Below are 21034 nucleotides of genomic sequence, written 5' to 3'. Positions count from 1 at the left end.
ATATATATATATATGTGTGTGTGTGTGTGTGTGTATATATATATATATCTACGTACACAATGTAAATACATAAATACACAAACACAATTCTGTTAAGAGTTCATCCAATCACCTTAAATTGCTTAACATAGCCTATATAGTATCGGAAACTGGAAATTGGATCTTATTAGTTGTAACCACTACCCTTCTTTTGTCTCCCAAGTAACTATATTTTGTCATAGTCGAAAAATACTTTGCGACAAAAAGTAGTGGTGGCAGACCTTGCTAAATGCTACTGCAATTATCTTTTCTATTCATTCTTACTTTCAGAACCCAGTTTTTTTGGAGTGGTGACATCCCCTACTTTAAAAATTATTTTGCAGCTAGGGATGGGTATGTGACATAATTCTGCTCTACCTTCTTGAAATGCAGACATGATGCTGGAGATAAAGCAATGGGTTTGCAACTACCAATCAATGGACATGTAATAGATGGTTGAGCTAAAGGTAGAAGTGGCCAGTGGTGTTATGTAACTGCTCTGGCCAGCTTTGTCCTTTCTACCTTGGGACTTCTTTCTACCTAAGAAAAACAAGCCCCTGAGTTGTTTACACTTCTTTGTTTTCCTTCTTTCCTTCCTTGTGTTTTTAAACTTTTGACCCTTACTTTGTGGTTAAACATTTGGTCAAATTGCCATTTGTTGGACTTCTGCTTCTGGCCAAGATGGAATAAAAAGGAACTGATTCAACTAAAAAGTGGAAGAAAATACATGAAACAACAGTTTTCAAGACCTTACGCATCATGGCCAACATCAATTCTTGTCTATTACCTCTGTAAAGTCATAGCTATAGCAATACAGCGAAAGCAGAGGCTGTTCTGTAATACCTGGAAATTGTTGCACAAATGCTCAGAACAGAAAGCCAGAAGCAGATGTTCAGACAGAGTTAGTGTTGACTAAAGCTGGGTTAACATTTATGCCTAGTTCCTGTGGTACTCCACTGTCATGTATTCTAAATCATTCATTTAGTCTTATTCTCTGATAACCACATTACATTTTCTGTCTATCAAGAGTTGAAAAATAGCAGTAAACCAATAATCATTCACAAGTATATTAATGATAAGCTGAGTCTTTTAAACATGAACTCAAAAATCAATCTTGTATCTCTTCCCTTGACACACAAAAATGCACATGTATCATTTTCCTTGTAAGTATTTTGGAAAAATATTTTTCAAATTTTTCACAAATATTTTTCACAACTATCACAAACATTTTTCAGTTTATGATATATTTTAACACTTTACTCATATGACTATTCATTTTTTTTTTATAAGGTACGCGGGCCTCTCACTGTTGTGGCCTCTCCCGTTGCGGAGCACAGGCTCCGGACGCGCAGGCTCAGCGGCCATGGCTCACGGGCCCAGCCGCTCCGCGGCACGTGGGATCTTCCCGGACCGGGGCACGAATCTGTGTCCCCTGCATCGGCAGGCGGACTCTCAACCACTGCGCCACCAGGGAAGCTCCCTATTCAGTTTTATTTTTCTCTTTGTGCTGCCCTCAAGAGAGAAAATGTTGCTATCTTTGATCAGCTATGATAACTTGAGCACGTGCAAAATCTGGTTGATCTGTAAATAACCTGGTTACCTAGTCAGCATTCATCAAGAGAAGCCAGTCAGCCTTTACTGCGTTCACACCAGTTACCTTGGCCCCATTAACCCAATAGCAGCCACCATACAAACTACCAAACTACTATTAATTTTCATTAAAAGATTTAGAGAAATGTGGCTTGTGATGTAGCCAGAAGTCCTGCTTTCTGTATTCCACAGATGGTCTACTTGCTTGGAAAATGACAGCTAGAAAAGTGGGAACTAGGAGAACTGGAAGGAACTAGAAAGAGATCTGCCCTGTTTCTGCCTTCTCAACTTTGCTTAATCTCACTGAGATCAATCACACTGCACACCACTGAGGACTTATTTTAATCTCCAATTATCCCCAAGTTGTTGCTGTGTATAGAATAGCCTTTCATAAACATTGGCTCAGTTTTGCCCTTTTTGTTTACTTAATACTATGTCCTATGATGTGATTTTGTTTGTAAACACAAAACTGCAACTATAAGGAGAGGAGATACGACTGTTAGTACTGAAGTGATTGCTAACATGTTACTGAATGTTTTCTATATTCCAGAAAGAGTTTTATCTGTCCTAAATGTTGTGTTATCTCATTTAATTTTCAAAAAAAACCCCAAAACCCTTAGGAGGTAGATAAAATTCTTACACCCAAATAAGTCCAGAGAAATAAGTTAACTTGCCCAAGTTTACACAATTAGAAAGTGGTGGAGTTGAGATTTAGCATAAGCACTTTGTCACTAGATCCTGAACTCTTTTAACTACTGTAATATTTTCTTATTTTAATTTTCTTGATTTTTTTTCCTAGAATAAAAGCCCTCTAGACCAGTTAGAACTATTTATTATTTTCACATGTATTAAAATACTGCATTGCATCTTCTTAACACTAACTTTGATATCAAAGCTATATTTAAAAGTATATGAAATTGCCTTTATTCAACTATTTTTTTACCTACAAAAATGACTATTTCATATGGCTCAAACTAATACTATATTTGAAGAATCACCCTACCCCAAGGTTTAATTCCATTTGTCTACACAGCTATTGGTTTAAAATTCTTCTCCCCCCCATTCTTGAACTATGCACTCTTTAAGTGGCTCTTCTAGGAATGAGACATCTTATTAGAGAACTGAAAAGAACATCATCATCAGTTTTGTAGTCATGTGGGTCTGGATTCTACATTTTATTGGCCAAGATCCTCTTGGTATCTTATCATACTTGGTAAAATAGGGCGAGCGGTAATAACTTTCTTATATTCTTTATTGAGAATTGAAAGTAATAAATTATTCCAGTGCCTTGCACATTACTTGGCATATAGTGGGCTTTCAGTAATAAATATTCTCATCCTAAAAGAATTCAACCTAATGCTTCTTAGGATTTTCATTCTATCAGCTAAGGTAAATATTTCTGCATATCCAAATGATAATAATCATTTTCTTAATATATTTTGAAGTTAAAATTTTGAAATAAATCATTGAATTAAAAGGTTTAATTCAAATTTACTACTTCTCTATAATCCAGTCATTTTAAGTATCCTGCACTTTGTTTCAAAGAGCACTTCAGTGATTGAACAAACTTGATGTACATAATAAAAATGAGAATGAAATATTGATTTTTTAAAACACAATAATATTATATTGAGTAATTTTGGCTTAGTCATTTTAAATGACTAATTTATTTTACTTTTTCTTTTTACTCTTTATTTAACTATATTATACATGAGATATCTCTGTATATATATAGCTATAACTATTTATCTATATTTTCACAAATCCTAAGTATACAGATTGATGATTTTTACAAATTGAACCAATACTCAGACCCAGATCAAGAAACAGAACATAATCATTTCCCAGAAGCCCACCTTGTTCACCCTTTCAATCATTACCCATCACCACCAAGAGTAGCCAATATCCCAACTTCTAGGAGTATAGTTTCTCCTCTTTTTTTTTAAAAAAACAACAAACCTTTTGTATCAATAGAATCATGGAATCATATAAGAATATGCTTTTGTGGTTGACTTCTCTTTTTTATAGTATTTTTAAAAATGTATTTATTTGGTTGCATGGGGTCTTAGTTGTGTCAGGCAGCCTCTTTGTTGCAGCTCGTGGTCTCCTTAGTTGCAGCACACAGCTCCTTAGTTGTGGCACGTGAACTCTTAGTTGCTGCACACAGCTCCTTAGTTGTGGCACGTGAACTCTTAGTTGCAGCATGCATGTGGGATCCAGTTCCCTGACCAGGAACCGAACCCAGGCCCCTGGCACTGGGAGCATGGAGTCTTATCCACTATGCCACCAGGGAAGTCCCCTGTGTTTTCTTTCACTCCACATTATGTTTGTGAGATTCATCGGTGTTGTTGCCTGTAGCATTTGTTCATTCATTCTCATAGCTGTATAGGATTCCACTGTATGAAAATACCACAATTTATCCAGGTGACTGTTGATTTCCCATTAGATTTCTAAATTATGCAGTGTCTCTGATTGATTTACTACATGTGTAAAGAGGCCAAAATGTAAATTTTAACTGATATTAATGAAATATCCAGTTCCCTTTCTTAATGGATTTCAATAGATATTTATTCAATGCCTACTGAGAACAAAACATAGTGGTAGGTACTACAGGAATTGTAAAGACAGGACAATACTTTCAGTAGCTTACACTTTAAGGAATGAAGCTTTAGATAATATAGGGTTTTATAATTTACGGTAACTTTTCATAAATACCCTTGGGGATGAAGCAAGGTTGTACAAAGTTGTTGCACAGGAAGGAGGAAAAGAGGATAAAAGAAATGGCTGTTGAGTCTTAACATGTTAAAATATTTTATTAAAATCATCTTGAAAGGAAAATACCATTGAAGTTTGAAAACAAATTTGAATGGCAATTCAGAGAAATAATGTGGCTTCTATTACATAAAACTACCAAATGAAAAAGCCCTTCAAAATATAATTAGTACTACAAATCAACAATTACTTGTGAATGTATACCATCTGATATATAACTCACTGAGGTTAATCAAGCCAGAAAATGACGTTCCATAGAAAATATAGGTTTTTTACTCAAAGTAAATAGTAAAAATATTATAAAATATTATTTTTAAATAAAGCAAAATTTTATTTTATAAAATTCAGTTAACATATAATTACTCTTTCCAAAAAGCAGCTGAATAACTCAATATGTTTTTCTGTGATTCCTCCATAATTTTTTTTTTTTTTTTTTTTGCGGTACGCGGGCCTCTCACCGCCGCGGCCTCTCCCATTGCGGAACACAGGCTCCGGACGCGCAGGCCCATTGGCCATGGCTCACGGGTCCAGCCACTCCGCGGCATGTGGGATCCTCCCAGACCGGGGCATGAAATGAACCCGTGTCCCCCGCATCGGCAGGCAGACTCTCAACCACTGCGCCACCAGGGAAGCCCCTCCATAATTTCATATACTGTAAAATAACTCAAAAGTTATTACAGGTGCCTGTATAATATTACTCTAAAATGCCTAATCATTCATTCTACAAATGTTTGTGGAGTATCAACAATCTGAAAGGTACTATGTTAGGAACCTAACACACAAAAACAATAAACTGGGCACTTGCCTTCAAGTAGCTTTAAGGAGAGGCAGACTAAAAGGATTTAAATAGAGTATGGTCCCTGCCATGATAAAGGTATGCACATAGGGCTACTCAGAGGACAGAAAAAGGGCATGTGGATCAGACAGGGGAGCGAAGGGAAAAATCAAGAGATGCTTTGTGCAGAAGATGACTCCTGAACAAAGTCAGAGACTTAAGGGATAAATGGCATTTAGCACTTTGGGCAATGAGGAAAAGGCAGATATTCTGGAGGGAATGAATGGAAGAAAGAAGGTTGGGTACAGCCCATTATGGTTAGAGCTATGGTGCTTATCTCTTGTTTGTGTTAACATGTAGCTAGGGGCCCGCTGTTTTGCATTTCTCCCCTGTCTTTATTTTTTCAAATACTATTTTTTTATTTGGTATAATCAAACTAAAGTAAACTAAAAGTATTTACTTTTTGTCCCTGAGTCTTGTGTTATTCCTGCTTCTGTTAGCATGTCAAAGAAAAGTCCTTTCTGGTGTATCAAATTCTGTGGTGTTTCAAATTGTGTAATCCTTCCAGAGTCTAGAACAAGCACCCTGCAATGTGAAAAGAATCCAGTCAGGTAACCTATAATCAGTGTTTCAGTTCACCCTTCTTGTTCTTGCTACCGTAAAGTTTAAATTACTGTATGAGTTATGTCAGTACAAAATAAAGGTACTATGTAACTCAGGAAATATATCAAGTTTTCTAATATTCTTTAAGCATTAACAAATTCCTCTAATTATTTTGGAAAATACCTTCCATACTATTAGGGGACATTTTGTATCTCTCAGCACAGATAAAATCCTTTATTAGTGGCAAGTAATTAATGTGTTTCATATGTTCAGTAGGTATCTCTGTAGAAACTGGTTTATTTCTGAAAACAAATAAAGCATACCTGTCTGAATCAATGATAGAATGCAGTCTGTGAGCAATCATCAGGATGGTACAATCAGAAAACTCCTTCCTGATTGCAGTCTGCACCAAGTTATCAGTCTCAAAATCGATGGAAGCTGTTGCCTCATCCAAGATGAGAATTTTTGTTTTTCTCAGCAAAGCACGAGCAAGACAGACAAGCTGTCTCTGTCCAACACTGTTATAAAAAATAGTAAAATGATTTCCACAATGGATTTTACGGTCACACACTTCCTGTTCTAAAATTCTAATTATACTGTTATTCTCTTCCTAACCCACACATTCATTCATTCTTTTCTTTAAGAAATATTCACTGAGTGATTACTATATGCCAGACTCTGGTCCAAGTTCTGCAAATACAACAATGAATTAAACAGACAAAAGGCTCTGTCATGGGGAGACAAAAAATAAATGAGCAAAATGCATAGTAATGAGAAGAATTCGAACGTACAGAAAGGGAGGGTGTAAAATGTGGGTACGGGGTGGGCATTTTAGATGGGCATGCCAAAATAATCCTCTCTGAGAAGACGCCTTTAAATTCAAGGCCTGAAGGAAGTGGAAAGTGAGTCCTGAAGATTTCCAATGGGAACTTGTTCCTGGCAAAGTGATTGGCAGATGTAAAATTCCTGAGGCAGGCAGGAACCCGCCTGGCATCTTCACGAAACAGCAAGGAACCAAGGAGGCCGAGGTGGCAGAAACAGAGAGAGGGAGGAGAGAGTAAACAAAGAAGAGGCTGAGTCATACAGGCTGTGTCTCTCCAGTGCAGAGAGGGTCTAACTGATTTCCCTTAGGTCTCTGATCACGTAAAGGGACCATCCTAAGACATCAAACATCAAAGTAGCCCTTACAACAATTTTTTTTTAGGAAGAAAGCTATTAGAGTAGGAGTCTTTGCAAAAGAAGATTCAATTAAATAGTGACTTTTCATACTGCATTGTTCCTCTTTTTTCCCTTTGTTTCCCTTCACCAGCAGTTTCCCAGCCAGTGGCTATCATTTTATTTATTCCTTGTCTGTCTTCCCTAGGAGAAATCAGCAATGGTGTGCTTTGAACAGGCCAGACAAAATCCGTGGTCGCTCAGGAGTGACTTCCTTTTGAGGCCAACTCGTTTCTAAAAAGCCCTGAATGAATAACCTGACCAAGCTCTGTTCTTAGCAGCTTACCTGAGGTTTTCACCACCCTCTGAAATTTCATGCAGCAGCTTCTTGGGAAGGGACAGCACAAACTCTTTTAAGTGACATAGTTCCAGCACCTCCCATAGCTCGCCATCAGAATACTTGTCTAGGGGGTCCAGGTTCATTTGAAGGGTTCCAGAAAATAAAACAGGGTCCTAGAGAAAAAAATAGTCACCAGTAATCTTACTGTCACATGAGGCATGTGTACATTAAATAAGGAAAAAACAAAATGATCAAAACTAAATAGTTATCAAATTCATTTTATATTGAACCCAAAAGCAGAAGAAAATCAGAATAAGTTGCAAGTTAGATTAAATCATTATAAGCTTCCTGATTCTTTCTCGTCCTCTTTTTAATAATTTCTCGATCACAACCACGATAATAATGATGATGGTAGCTGCCCTTTAGTCAGGGATATAATATAATACAGAAAAGAACTGAATAAATGTAATCTATACTATGTATATAATATTATCTAACAGCCCACCAATCCAGAAAGATAGAAGTAAATATCCTCATTTGACAGACAGTGAACTGGAGGTTTTAAAAAGCTCTCATCCAAGGACACACAGAAGGTAAGTGCTCAAGTAGAATTCAAAGACGACGAGTCCACGCTCTTTCCAATACACTGACATGTCTAGTGAAACTGTATTTTACTACACCTGTTTTGATTTATAAAAGGGGAATGACTGTTTCTTTTCTCCAGTCAATTTTATCCCTGTCAGAATTTCAGATTTTACTCAAATTTGTTTTGAAGTAAATTCATGAATGTAAGTATGTGTTTAAACAGTATGACAAAGAGATAATAGTATTTTAAGATATTTTTAAAGAATAACATAAAGATATTGCATAAATGCTCAGCTTAAATCTCTCAAACACAACTGAATAAAGTCATCTTTGACTGCAGAGGCATATTATTGAGCCAATTTGCATACTTGTTAATGATCAAGTTCCTCTGATGCCACAGATGAAAAAATCAAAGGACTTGAAAAAAGATCTAACTGCATTATTGTTCTTTTCATTTTTTCAATATTTCTAAACCTCAAGTCAAAAGAATCAAAATCCTACATTCGAATTACCAACTAAGCAAAAGCCTCAGTAATTGTTTTTTTCTTCCAAAAAATACCAATGTGTTTCAGCCTGATCTCTACATTTGAATTTTATTTGTATTTACTATTATGAAGGAAACTTGCAAAGCAACATAGCAGTTTTTCAAATAGATAAATGCACGTAGGGAGAACACTTCAGATTTAGAGTGTTTAATAGGATTTAATTACATAGTTATTTTTCATAATACATTTAAAATAATTTGGCTCCCCAAAATGAATGTGTATGCTTGAAAGGAATATATTAAAAAAAAAATTAAAACAAAAACAAAATAAAATAGAACAAAAGATGAAGTTTCCCTAGAGGGAGTTAAGAAAGACTAATGACAAAACAGTCTTTACCTGTGGAATAATATTAAGTTTGCCACGAAGGTCATGAAGCCCAATTGTAGATATGTCAATTCCATCAATAATAATTTTGCCTCCTGATCCTTCTACAATTCTAAACAGGCAATTTGATAGTGTTGATTTGCCTGCTCCAGTTCGTCCCACAATTCCAATCTATAATGAAATTATCATAAACAGTTTACATTGTACTTTTTGTACGGGAAGGGGACCTTGGTACTGACAACAAATACATTACGTGTCGGGTCAGTAGAATCTAATTTTGCCAACCAGAAAAACATTGACTGTCATGGAAGACTTAACGTGACATGCAAGGATGAGTCTTTATCCAGACACTCCTTACTCACTGGAAAGGCTTGGGCTAATATGTGTGTTTCCTCCAGTTTTGTTTTGTTTTTTAATTTTTATTTAGTTATTTATTTATTGGCTGCATTGCATCTTCGTTGCTGCGCGCAGGCTTTCTCTAATTGCGGCGAGCGGGGTCTACCCTTCCTTGCGGTGCACGGGCTTCTCATTGCGGTGGCTTCTCTTGTTGAAGAGCATGTGCTCTAGGTGCACATGTTTCAGTAGTTGTGGCACGCAGGCTCAGTAGCTGTGGCTTGCAGGCTCTAAAGTGCAGGCTCTGTAGTTGTGGCGCACGAGCTTAGTTGCTCCGCGGCATGTGGCATCTTCCCAGACCAGGGCTCGAATTCGTGTCCCCTGCATTGGCAGGCGGATTCCTAACCACTGTGCCACCAGGGAAGTCCCTTTCCTCCAGTTTTGAGTAATTTACTTACCACCTAACTAGAGCACATTAGCAGCCCCAGGAAGAGTAGATCATCCCTGAACCATCCCTAAACTAGCCATTAAGGGTGTGGTTTAAAGAGAGACTGATAATGGGGTTGTTTTCCTGAGACTTTCAAAATGAGGCTTCTTTACCATCCCTCCCCCAAAACAAACGAGCAAACAAACAGGGGACTGGAACCCTTTGCTTAGATAGGCTAAAAAATCTAAAGGAATGCCTGCAAATTTCCTTGGTGTATCAAAACAACTACTGCAACAAAACCACTAAGGGCGGTCACAGATAATGTCGGAGTGTTTTGGACTCTTGGACAAAATAATCAGCTTGTCATAAACATCCAATGATTGCGTGTGTTCCTTTGGCCATGAGAACTAAAGCAACCTCTTTTGGGTGCTGACTTGTGTCTTGGTGTTAGTAGAACATTGGGCAGAGAGAAGATTATGGTGGCTGGTTTGCCCTAATTAAAGATCTTAAATCTTAAATGTGACATATTATTATACATCAGAAAAACCAGGAGTATGTTGAATTCATTAGAAGAATTAAAATTCCACAATGATTTCATTTGTTCCAAAAATATTTTTGTCCTTGATGTCACTGCAGTGGACCTGGTTTAGAGGGTTAGAAAAGGAGGTGTTTGGAGATACCAAAGGCAGGTTTCTGAAAAAGGGAAAATGGAACATTGCTGTTAATTAAAATGATTTTTTAGTTTTACTGATTTGAAAAATATCAATCTGATTAGGCAGGATAATAATATGTTTTCATAAAACATTTTGAAAAATGTGGGAAAAATATAGAAGCAAAAATCATCTAAAATCCCATCACCTAGAGAGAATCAGTGTTTATGCTTTGTAACTGTTCTAGGATCCTTGCTAATGTGTATATGTTTGCTTGTTTAAAACACAAAAATGATATACTATCAATAGTTTCGTATATAGTTTTTATCAACTAAATTACATCTCAAGCATTTTCCCATTTCACTAATGGTCTTGGAAAACATGATGTCACTGACTATACAAATATTCTCTCTGATGTATTTACTGTATAGGTAACTATATATTATCTTACTGTCTTATTGTTATACTTCACTTACTAGAGGGTGTAAAAATAAAGTATACTAATACTGGGTATATAGCCAAAGGAAATGAAATTAGTATGATGAAGGGGAATCTGCACTCCCAAGTTCATTGCAACATTATTCACAGTAGCCAAGATATGGAACCAACCTAAGTGTATGCCATGCGTGAATGGATAAAGAAAAAAAATATGTATAGAAACATACATATAATCCTGCATAAAAATGAAGAAAATCCTGTGATTTCTGGTAACATGGTGAACTTGAGGACATTATGCTAAGTAAAAGAAGCCAGACAGAGAAAAATATTGTATGATCTCACTTAAATGTGGAATCTAAAAACGTCAAAACGTCAAACAAAAGGTTACCAGGGATTGAAAGGTGGGGAAAATGGGAAGATGTTTATCAAAGGATACAAACTTTCAGTTATAAGGCAAATAAATTCTAGGTATCTAATGCACAGCATGGTGACTATAATTAGTAATACTGAAATTTGCTAAGAGAGTAGATCTTAAGTGTTCTTAAGGTTATGAGAATCATTTCACAATATATGTATATCAAACTATCACACTGTACACCCTAAAAAATACAATTTTTATTTGTTAATTTTACCTCAATAAAGCTAAAAAATAGTAAAGTCATGTTTCACAATAGATTATGAACAGCTTAAAATATATATTTTTGTTGATAGAGGAAAAGCTTATTCTGTACAAACCAACCATGTCGTTATTACTTTTATATGAAATTTGAACAAATGACCATCTTATATTCAATATCACAGTATACTTTGGCCTTAACAATAACTATATTCAGATGAAAGGTAAAGTGAGACTTATGAAATATATATGGTACCTTCTCTTCCCCATGACTCTGGAAAGTGATATCTTGTAATGCTAAACCAAGATCATCTCGGTATCGAGCCTGATAATTAACAAATTCCACTATCCCTTTATTGGGCCATTGTGACGGAGGCCTTTTAGACATTATCCAGGGTGCCTTAAAACAAAGAAATATTTTTTAAACTATAATTATAATAAAAATATCTCCTCCCAATAAAAATAATTCTCATGCATATAAAAAAAGTGATAAAACAAAAGTGATGAAAGACGTTTGTAAACATTATGAGTTTTCTGAAAACACTTTTAAAAAATACCAAAATCTTAGAAATAAATTTTTATACATAAAGAGGCTTCTCATCTTCTATTAAATTATTAAGAAAAATCTAAAACCTTATAAAGGAGCTGAAGGTAACCTGAAATTTTTAGCTGAGAGGAGGACAGCTTGTCATTTATTCATTTCCCAAATACTGAGTGTTTACTGTGCCAGTTAATGCTTTGGTTGTTGGTGATTTAGCAGTGAGAAAAACAATTCTTGCCCTTACGGAGCATGCATGCTGGTGAGGAGAGACAAAAAGCACCATATAGCCTATGCAGAATGTTAGTTGATGATAAAACTTTGGAAATCAGGAAATAGGCAGGGTTGGTGTAATTTTAAACAGGGAGGTTAGAAAAGGCTTAACTGGACATGGTCAGGAAACAAATCATGTGGATATCAGAGGAAACCCTTTCCAGGTAAAGGAGACTAACTACATATGCTGAGGACCTGAGACTGAGGCCTGGCTCTGGAACACTGGAGGAAAAGCAGGAGGTAGAAGAACACGCAGAAGACAGGGGTGCCCCGCCAGTGAGGTGAAGTGTTTTCATGAAAGGGAGCGATCACAAGTGTCAAATGATAGGCCAGGTAAAGTGAAGACTGAGAGGCTACCATTGGTGATCTTGACTAGGGCAGGCTCAGTGAAGTGGTAGGCTTTAAAGCCTGTGTGAAAGATGGTCCAGAAAAGAATGAGAAAAGAGGAATTAGAGAGAGCAAGTACAGGAACTATTCCCAAGAATTCTGCTGTAAAGAGGAGCAGAGAAACGGGGCTATAGAGGAGTAAATAGGGGTCATTTGGACACATTTACTTCTTTCCACATCAAGAGTTTTTGCAATGGTGTCTGTTACAACTTGCATCAAATTACATAAAGATGATTTTTTTTAAATGTGTGTGTGCTTGTGTGTGCACACACACATTTTACTGTCTTTTTTTCAAAAAAAAAAACATATTAATAGCAAACGATTTAGAAAATATAGAAAATGATACAATTTTTATATTAGTCATTACATGGCAATAAGCTGAACAAACTAGATATTGGTAACTGTGATTGTGATCGTGAAGGTAGACTAATATTTCGTGAAGTGTGTATGAAAAAGGAAGGTAAGACCCAGGGAAGAATCTAGAGGAAGATTCAAAATTTAGTTAGGAGTTGGAGTATGCAGAAAATATTTTAGTATATTTATAGGCTGAAAGGAGTAAAGGGGTTGGGGGGCTGAAATTAGGAATTAGAGAAGGTGGTTAATGGAATAAGGTCTGAGAAAAGATATGTTTCCAAAATACATCTGGAAATTTGTAGGTTTTTATTTGGAGGAGGAACACTCCTTCCTCCGAGTTATGAGCGAGCAAAAGAGGAAAGTTTCACGAAGATTTAGATACCTTTATAAATGGATTGAAGAAGATACAGAAATTCCACATATACCCTTTATCATCTGCCCTGTTAATTCATGGAACTGGGAGACAGAAGTACCCTAGATTAGTAAAATATGTAGATAATGCTAACATTATACTCTGTCTATAGTCTAATTCTTCTCTCTCCCAAATTATAGTTAATTAAAGGGAACAAAGCAGACTGATTTTTTCTCCTTCTCCTTCCCATCCACAGACATGCTAATGATGAGTAAATGGGACAGAAGGTATAAGCAGTAAAGGCGTAGTTAATTTTGAAATTGGACAATCAGACTGTAAATAATTGTGAGGTGACTGCATTAAGACACTTTTCTCAATGTAAAATCTTTACAAAGTTATAATCACAGGTTGCATATTTTACTTTACATTGGTAGGGGACAGATCACTGTGCCCCTTAAAAACAGGTGCTCATATTTCATTTTTATAACAATACTGAAATGGGGTATCTTATAATTTATGAACAGTCTTAATTTACAGTGCTTTTTTTCTACTTTAGTGATTATATAAAATAACGGTGTATTTTACAATAGATTGAATTTTAATTTCGTCGAAATGCAAAATATTACAGCATAAATTTGGAAATGCAGGTTTTGTTCAAAATTGATTTTTAAGATGTCAGTTCAAGGTGTATTACAATATCTTAATTCTGCATCCATTTATTAGTTATTTAGAAGTGCTTACCTCTTTATCTATATTTTCATATTCACAAACTCTTTCAATGGAAACTGCATTGGTTTCAATTTCACATGCTTTCCTTACCCAAAAATTGAGAGATTGAGTAATCTGGAGGTGAAAAACCAAGAGCTTAATGAATGAGTATCAGTCTTTTATATACTATTAATAATACTTTATAAAGCTTCATTTTTCAGAATTTTCATATATTTTATTTGTTAGAATTATTTAACAACTTTAGAAGTAAGCATATTTATTCTTAGACACACATATGTGCTTTTTTTTTTTTTTATGCGTTACGCGGGCCTCTCACCGCTGTGGCCTCTCCCGTTGCGGAGCACAGGCTCCGGACGCGCAGGCTCAGCGGCCATGGCTCACGGGCCCAGCCGCTCCGCGGCATGCGGGATCCTCCCGGACCGGGGCACGAACCCGCGTCCCCTGCATCAGCAGGCGGACTCTCAACCACTGCGCCACCAGGGAAGCCCCATATGTGCTTCTTTAAGTTTGTTAAATTCATTAATATCATAAACAATGGTTATCTGTCAGAAGATGGAATGAATAGAGTTCAACATATATTAAAGGAGACCATACTTGGTGTAAGAGATGATGAATACCAAGACTGATGGGCTATACCTTAAGAAATGTACATCCTAAGTGAGGAAAAAATTTGTACACAATGTTACCTTTGGCATTCTTTACCAGCTTCCATTAGAAGGAATTTTCTGACTACTCCTGTCTCCTTTTTTACCCCCAAACTCTACTTTCTTCTCACGCAAATTATCCCTACATATAATTTCCCCAAGGTTGTAACTTCAAATCTAGTTCTGAAAGTCACAAAACTCTCACGATTCAGATTTTTCTTGAGTTTGGTGCTAAACCATTTGATGGCCAACCTGACTGAACTGATGTGGGTCTCCTTAAAGTGTTGATTTAACCCACTTAGGATGTACATTCACATATTTCACTGCAGAACAAAGAGTTTGATTACAGAGTTCTGCCCCAGGCCCTGCATATATACATACATACATACATACATATATATGGATATATTTATTTGTGTGTGTATATATATATATATATATATATATGTTAAATGTATTATATTTCCTTTCTAGAAGCCTAAGTTCTGAATTCTGAAATGCAACTGACTTGAGGCTTTTAGATAAGGGACTAAGGGCATGTACGCAAATCACGTAGACCCATCTTTTAAATAATATGGAATTATATTGAGCAGTTTGATATATTTTCTATTTTACTAAGGGGACTTGCACACAGCATACCACTAGCACTTTGCAGTATCATATAAAATAGGGCTTATTAGGGAAAGAATTACAAGCAGAGCATATATTCTCCCCAGAGCTTGCATTATCTCCCTGCTTAGTTTGGGCAAACCAGATGGACAGGCCACGGTAGAGAGGGGCCCTATCCCTGTTATACTTTATAACTCTATAAGGATAGGAGAACAGGAAACTTCTGGGTAATGATTCAACAGCAGGAGTTTCCTGGATCCTCTGGCACTGAGCCTTGGGTATCAGCCTGATTTCTCTGTGAGCTAACTTAGAAATACTGAGCTAGCTCTCTTGCTAGTAGCAAAAGAAAGAAATGAGCCTCCAGGGTAATCCAGATTTGTCTCTCATTACTTAGTTAATACAATCTATAATTCAGACAGGAAAAGGAGAAGAGAGCTTAATTAATTGGATTATAAACATATCATATACCACAAAATCACTATTACTTACATTTAAGGCATAGGATATGGACAAACCAACTATTGCTGAATCCATAGAATTGCCAGCCTGCACAGCAAGCAGTGAAGCGAAGAACACCATTAAATTGCCAAGAAATTCAAGTCTAACAGACAGCCACCTGTAATAATGGAAAATATTCCTGGACTGAGATGCAAAAGTTTTGGTGCACTTAGTATGAACTCTCCTCTGAAAACTGAAGAAGTAAACATCAATAGCTGCATTCTCTTTTTTCACACTTACTTAGAACTCAATCAAACAGGAGTTTTGCAGTGATGATAGAGTAAAGGATTTCTCTGCATAAAAATACACTTTACTTTTGCAGAACTTTGCTTTAAAACTTAATCAGAATTAAAAATCAAAACAAAAGAACATCAGCTGAAATGATGCATTTATCTTAAAATCCCATTGGAAAATCACTTACCTTTCTGATTACATACACGTTTTTTATATGATAAAATTAGTCACTAAAAGTTAACATGTTCCCAACTATTTAATGTTTTTCTTCTCCTCTATGTGAAATGTATAGCTTCAAATTCAAAATATTATAGATTATTGTTTGCAAAGAAAATCCGTTCTACAAATATAAAATACAACAAAGAGTCACATCTTTACTAATTCTAATAGCATCCTGTATAACCTTCAAAAAACGTGGGACCTTATTTTCACGTAAAGTAGCATGTACGATTCATATGGACATAAATAGACACACTTTAACTTAAGTGTATATTAAATACTAGAAATATTTAAGGCTTTAATATTTTTGATGAAATATCACTAAAAACACTTTCTGGGGCTTCCCTGGTGGCGCAGTGGTTGAGAGTCCGCCTGCCGATGCAAGAGATACGGGTTCGTGCCCCGGTCCGGGAAGATCCCACATGCCGCGGAGCGGCTGGGCCCGTGAGCCATGGCCGCTGAGCCTGCGCGTCCGGAGCCTGTGCTCCGCAACGGGAGAGGCCACAACAGTGAGAGGCCCACGTACCGCAAAAAACAAAACAAAACAAAAAAACACTTTTTGTTTAGAAGTTAGTGAATAAAATATCCAAGAAGAGACTAGTCCTGAACTGGGTATGTGAATATGACTTACCTGTTCGAAATCACATTGTTGTAGAAACAGACCAAATTCTCATTCACCACATCTTTGTTTTGCTGGATGAACCTCTGTTCATGTCCAAATGCCCTGATAGTGGACACCCCAAGGAGAGTCTCGCTAAAGTGGGAAAGGACAGGAGAGCGAGATGCTCCTGCCAGCCGCCGAATCTGCCGAGAGCTTGCCACGTAGTATCTCTAACAGGAAAACAGAAAGAGGCGGTTGGGAAGATGTAGGCACAATTGCTTCAGTAGTTTGAAAATGGCAAGATACTTGTGTAGTGGATACTTGTGTAACTAAAGAGCAGCCCCCAAAAGTTAAGTTCAAGTTCTAACCTCCAGTACCTGTGAATGTGACCTTATTTGGAAATAGGATCTTTGCAGATGTCATTAAGGTTCTTGAGATGAGATCATCCTGGATTTCGGGTGGGCCCTAAATACAATCTGAGCGTCATTATAAAAAGTAGAAAAGGAGAAGACACAGACACAGGGAGAAAGCCATGTGAAGATGAGACTGGAGTGATGGACCTAGGAGTCAAGGAAAATGCCAGGGGTCTCTGACAGCCACCGGAAGCTAGGAGAGAAGCATGCAACAGATGGCTCCCTCAGAGCTTCCGGAAGAAGCCAACCCTGCCTACTCCTAGATTTTGGACTTTTGGCCTCCAGAACTGTGAGAGAATAAACTTTCTGTTGTTTTAAGCCACCAAGTTTGTTACAGGAGCCCCAGGAAACAAATGCACCTTTGTAACAGTAAAAAGCCCAAATTCTGGATAGCACAACTAGAACATAATTGGGCAAAATTTCACTTTGATAACGCTCTCAAACACCCATTATTGAGTACCTACTGTGGAAAAAGCTCTATGTTACATGTTGGAAGTGTGGCCAGGTGGTTAACTCATTAAATGAAGGAAGCCAACCAAATGTACAAACAATAATATTTTTGTACCTTAATATAGTTATGGAAAAATTTTTCTTTATTTTTTTCTGCCAAAAAAACCAATGTGGCCACAATTATAATTGACTACTTCCCCTCTGACTTGGGCTGAGGACAGCTGGGATGGGTGGATCCTTCATCAGCTCCACGTAATTGCTACAAACTGGAAATGAAAATAAAGAGTTTGCTACATCTTGCAATTATTTTCATGAAAATCTTCAGATCTGGAATTTTATGTAAAATTCCTAATTTTAAAAATGTCTCCATTTTGGTAAAAACATTAAGCAAGCTACGCTAAAACATACCTGACGCTACATGTGGCCTGTCAGCTTACAGTTTACAAGCTCTGCTCTATGCTAAGTGCTCTAGAGAATACAAACGATTACGGCATTCTGAGCCTGCAAGAGGACTTAAGAGATTGTCTCAAAGGTAGTTTCATTAAAGTTCAATGAATTATAGAAGCCCTGGGGTCCTTCCATGAAACTGACCAGAGCACTGAGTTTAAGAACATTTGATTTAGATCAGTGCTTCTCATACTTTAGTAAAAATTACCAGAAGGATTTTAAAAACACAGACTTCTGTGAGGAATTCTTTATTTCCCTCTGATCTATCAGGGTATGATTAGCAAATAAAAATTGTGTATATTTTGGTTGTAAAATGTGATTTTTTAAAAAAGATATTCTGATTCTATAGGCCCATGGGTCCAGGGACCACACTTTGAGTAGTACTGACCTAAAGCAAACCTCTTATTTTACAGGGAAAAGAAATGAAGCCTGGAAAAGAAAGTGACATACCAAACACAGGAGTCAGGAAAGTAATCTGAAGTTCCTGAATCTTCATTCAGGGCTCACCCTATAAAGTTCCGCCTAACAAGACATGGTTTCTAGACTCTTTTCCACTCCCAGACACCCTGTTATAGTGCACCAACCACAAGACTATCACTTGTGATATATTTTGTTGTTTTTGTTTTTTTAAGCAGACACAATTGATCCTCAACACCATTCCTCAATTTCTTGACTTTTTTTTTTTTTCTAACTATAAGACATATTGTCTGCCCCAGAGGACTTACAATCTCATTGAGGAGACAATTTTTGGTCTAGTAAATAAATAAATGAATAAATAAATAAATAAATAAATAAAATGACAACAAGAACAAAAAAAAAAAAGAAACCAGCCTATAATACTAGCATCATAATAAATCCATAATACCTACATGAGTCATATCTCTTTGCCCTACTTTGGTAGAGAATGCTTCTCACAGAAAGTAGAATATAACCTAGGCATGAAGGGTAAGTAAGATCCAGACAGGCAGAGAGAAGAGGGACAACATAGGAAGTAGGAGGAATAATGATAGTACAGGTGCAGAAATGAGCAAATGATTAACATCCTGGTTGGAAAAATTAAACTCCAATATGAATTTGAAAACTTAGGTTGAGAAAACATTAAACTACAAGAACTGCATCCTTTTGTATAAAGAACCTCAAAAAACTTTTATATTTAATTTAAATATGTGTTAAGAAATTTTGTTTTTACACTACAACCTCACAGTGACATAATTTTGGAATTCAAACTGGTTGACCACATTTTACAGGCTCAGTGGCCATGGCTCATGGGTCCAGCTGCTCCGCGGCATGTGGGATCTTCCCGTACCGGGGCACGAACCCGTGCCCCCTGCATCGGCAGGCGGACTCTCAACCACTGCGCCACCAGGGAAGCCTCCAGTTGACCACATTTTAATTGGAATATAAGGATATATACATATCATGAGAGATCTGTTGTAGTTCTTCCAGCAATAGTTTGTTGACAGCAGGGATAACAGGGCAAAAGGCAATATGTGCTTCTCTCTTGGATCTTCAGGCAAATTAACTTTCTGCTAAAATGTAAACAACACCTAGGTTTTATGGTGGCCATGAAAATGCACAACTCAGTTCTCCTGTTGCAGGGCCCATAGCTGACTGACAGCCCAGCCGCTGCCCCTCCAAATCCACTACTATAGTAGAATGAAGGCCATTTTTCCCACAGATGACTCCCAGACAAAGACTGAGCATGGCAGGGGTGCTAAAACAAGCCCATTCAGGGGTCACATGGGAGCATCCACTGGGCAGTGTTGGTTGTGGACTTCCCATTCATTCAACCAAACCTCTTATGGAACCGTTCTGCAGTCCAAGACTCTTCCTACTCAATCCTCTTCCTTCTCCCTCGAAGGGAGCAGACCTGCCTCACTGTCGAAGGGCTCACCCAGCCTTGTCTTGCTCCCTCTCCTTTATCTTTTACAGGCATTTCCCCCAGCAATTCTCTAGTACATCTAATCCTTTCTTGATGTCTGCTCCTTAGAGAACCTTAACTAATAGGCAATCTAAGTGGGTCTGAAACTATATTTGACTGTGAACTTATAAGTTATTAATACACATAAAAATCCGTGTACTTACTTGTATAGTGAAATAGAGGAAAACCAAAGGAATAATCCCCAGAATGAAGAGTGGTAAAGCTCCCACAATGACCAAAACTGTTCCAATAACATCCAGTGTACAATTCAGCCAGGTCCGTAAGTAGTAATGGAAACGCATATCAATTATACACATGTCCTGAAAAATTTGATATCGAGTCACTTTATTTTTAACTTTTCATTGGTTTAAAATGAGGGGAAGAAGACATATATCATTCATTGTAAAAATAAAAACATTTACCCAGATGTGACAATCTGATTATTAAATATCTAACTATTCAATATATGATCTCTGCCCTCCCCAGCCCACCCCCAGGTATTTTTCAGCTGTAACAATTAAGAGGGTGTTCTAGTACCAATATGTCTATGATCAAGCAATTTGTACTTCCCAATGACAACTACATGGCACTTAATTTATATGACTGAAATCAGACTCTGTTAAAAAAAAAAAAAGAGTCCAAACCCCGGTAGTTGGGTATTCAGGGACATTGGTCTGCCATTATTCACTCCCTAAAAACTGTAAAACACTCCTGGGCCATTCTTATCCACTGAGAACATGTCCAGTGACCTTCTTGGATAGCTGGATCCTGCCAATATCAGAAGAAACAGGAAAACAAAATAATCTTCACTTACAAAATTAAAAACCGAAAGATAGAGGTGGACAATGGGACTGAGAAATGGACATGGGAAGGTCATGCATCAGTTCACATGTAACTTAAAGCTATGTTTGTGGTATAAGGTACGACCCTAGAGATCCCAGGGAATAGGAAGGCACTCAACCTTGAAGGGATGGAGTATTCAGTTTAGGACAAAACTGATAAAGAATGGAGATAGAATTTTCTTTCTTCTCAGCCTTGCTTTGGGACTTCCCTGATTATCTCACATACCAAATAGTGTAAGAGCATCATATTCATACGTAACTTCCTGCCTGTCTTTAAAAATACACCTTCTCATATTCTCATCTGTTCAAGACCCAATCGTTTGTCATGTTACTGTATAATAATGCGAGTTGT

General features: G+C 37.0%; 1 protein-coding gene across 1 annotated transcript in view; it reads right to left on the bottom strand.

The window, feature by feature from the left end:
- Window positions 1–661: 661 nt before the first annotated feature.
- LOC136122079 (multidrug resistance-associated protein 1-like) overlaps window positions 662–21034 on the bottom strand; it is an 83370-nt gene continuing 62997 nt past the window's right edge. The window contains exons 20-30 of the mRNA XM_065875893.1: window positions 20005–20160; window positions 16640–16839; window positions 15547–15673; window positions 13817–13918; window positions 11428–11571; window positions 8720–8878; window positions 7260–7426; window positions 6082–6276; window positions 5616–5740; window positions 806–861; window positions 662–724 (exon numbers count right to left, since the gene is read on the bottom strand). Coding sequence (XP_065731965.1) covers window positions 662–724; window positions 806–861; window positions 5616–5740; window positions 6082–6276; window positions 7260–7426; window positions 8720–8878; window positions 11428–11571; window positions 13817–13918; window positions 15547–15673; window positions 16640–16839; window positions 20005–20160 — 1494 coding nt within the window. The remainder of the gene's footprint in view (window positions 725–805; window positions 862–5615; window positions 5741–6081; window positions 6277–7259; window positions 7427–8719; window positions 8879–11427; window positions 11572–13816; window positions 13919–15546; window positions 15674–16639; window positions 16840–20004; window positions 20161–21034) is intronic.

This window comes from Phocoena phocoena, chromosome 4, assembly GCF_963924675.1.
Source record: "Phocoena phocoena chromosome 4, mPhoPho1.1, whole genome shotgun sequence".
In the NCBI taxonomy this organism is placed as follows: Eukaryota; Metazoa; Chordata; class Mammalia; order Artiodactyla; family Phocoenidae; genus Phocoena; species Phocoena phocoena.
The sequence above is the reverse complement of the archived record's forward strand: the minus strand, read 5'-3'. Positions and strand labels throughout refer to the sequence as shown.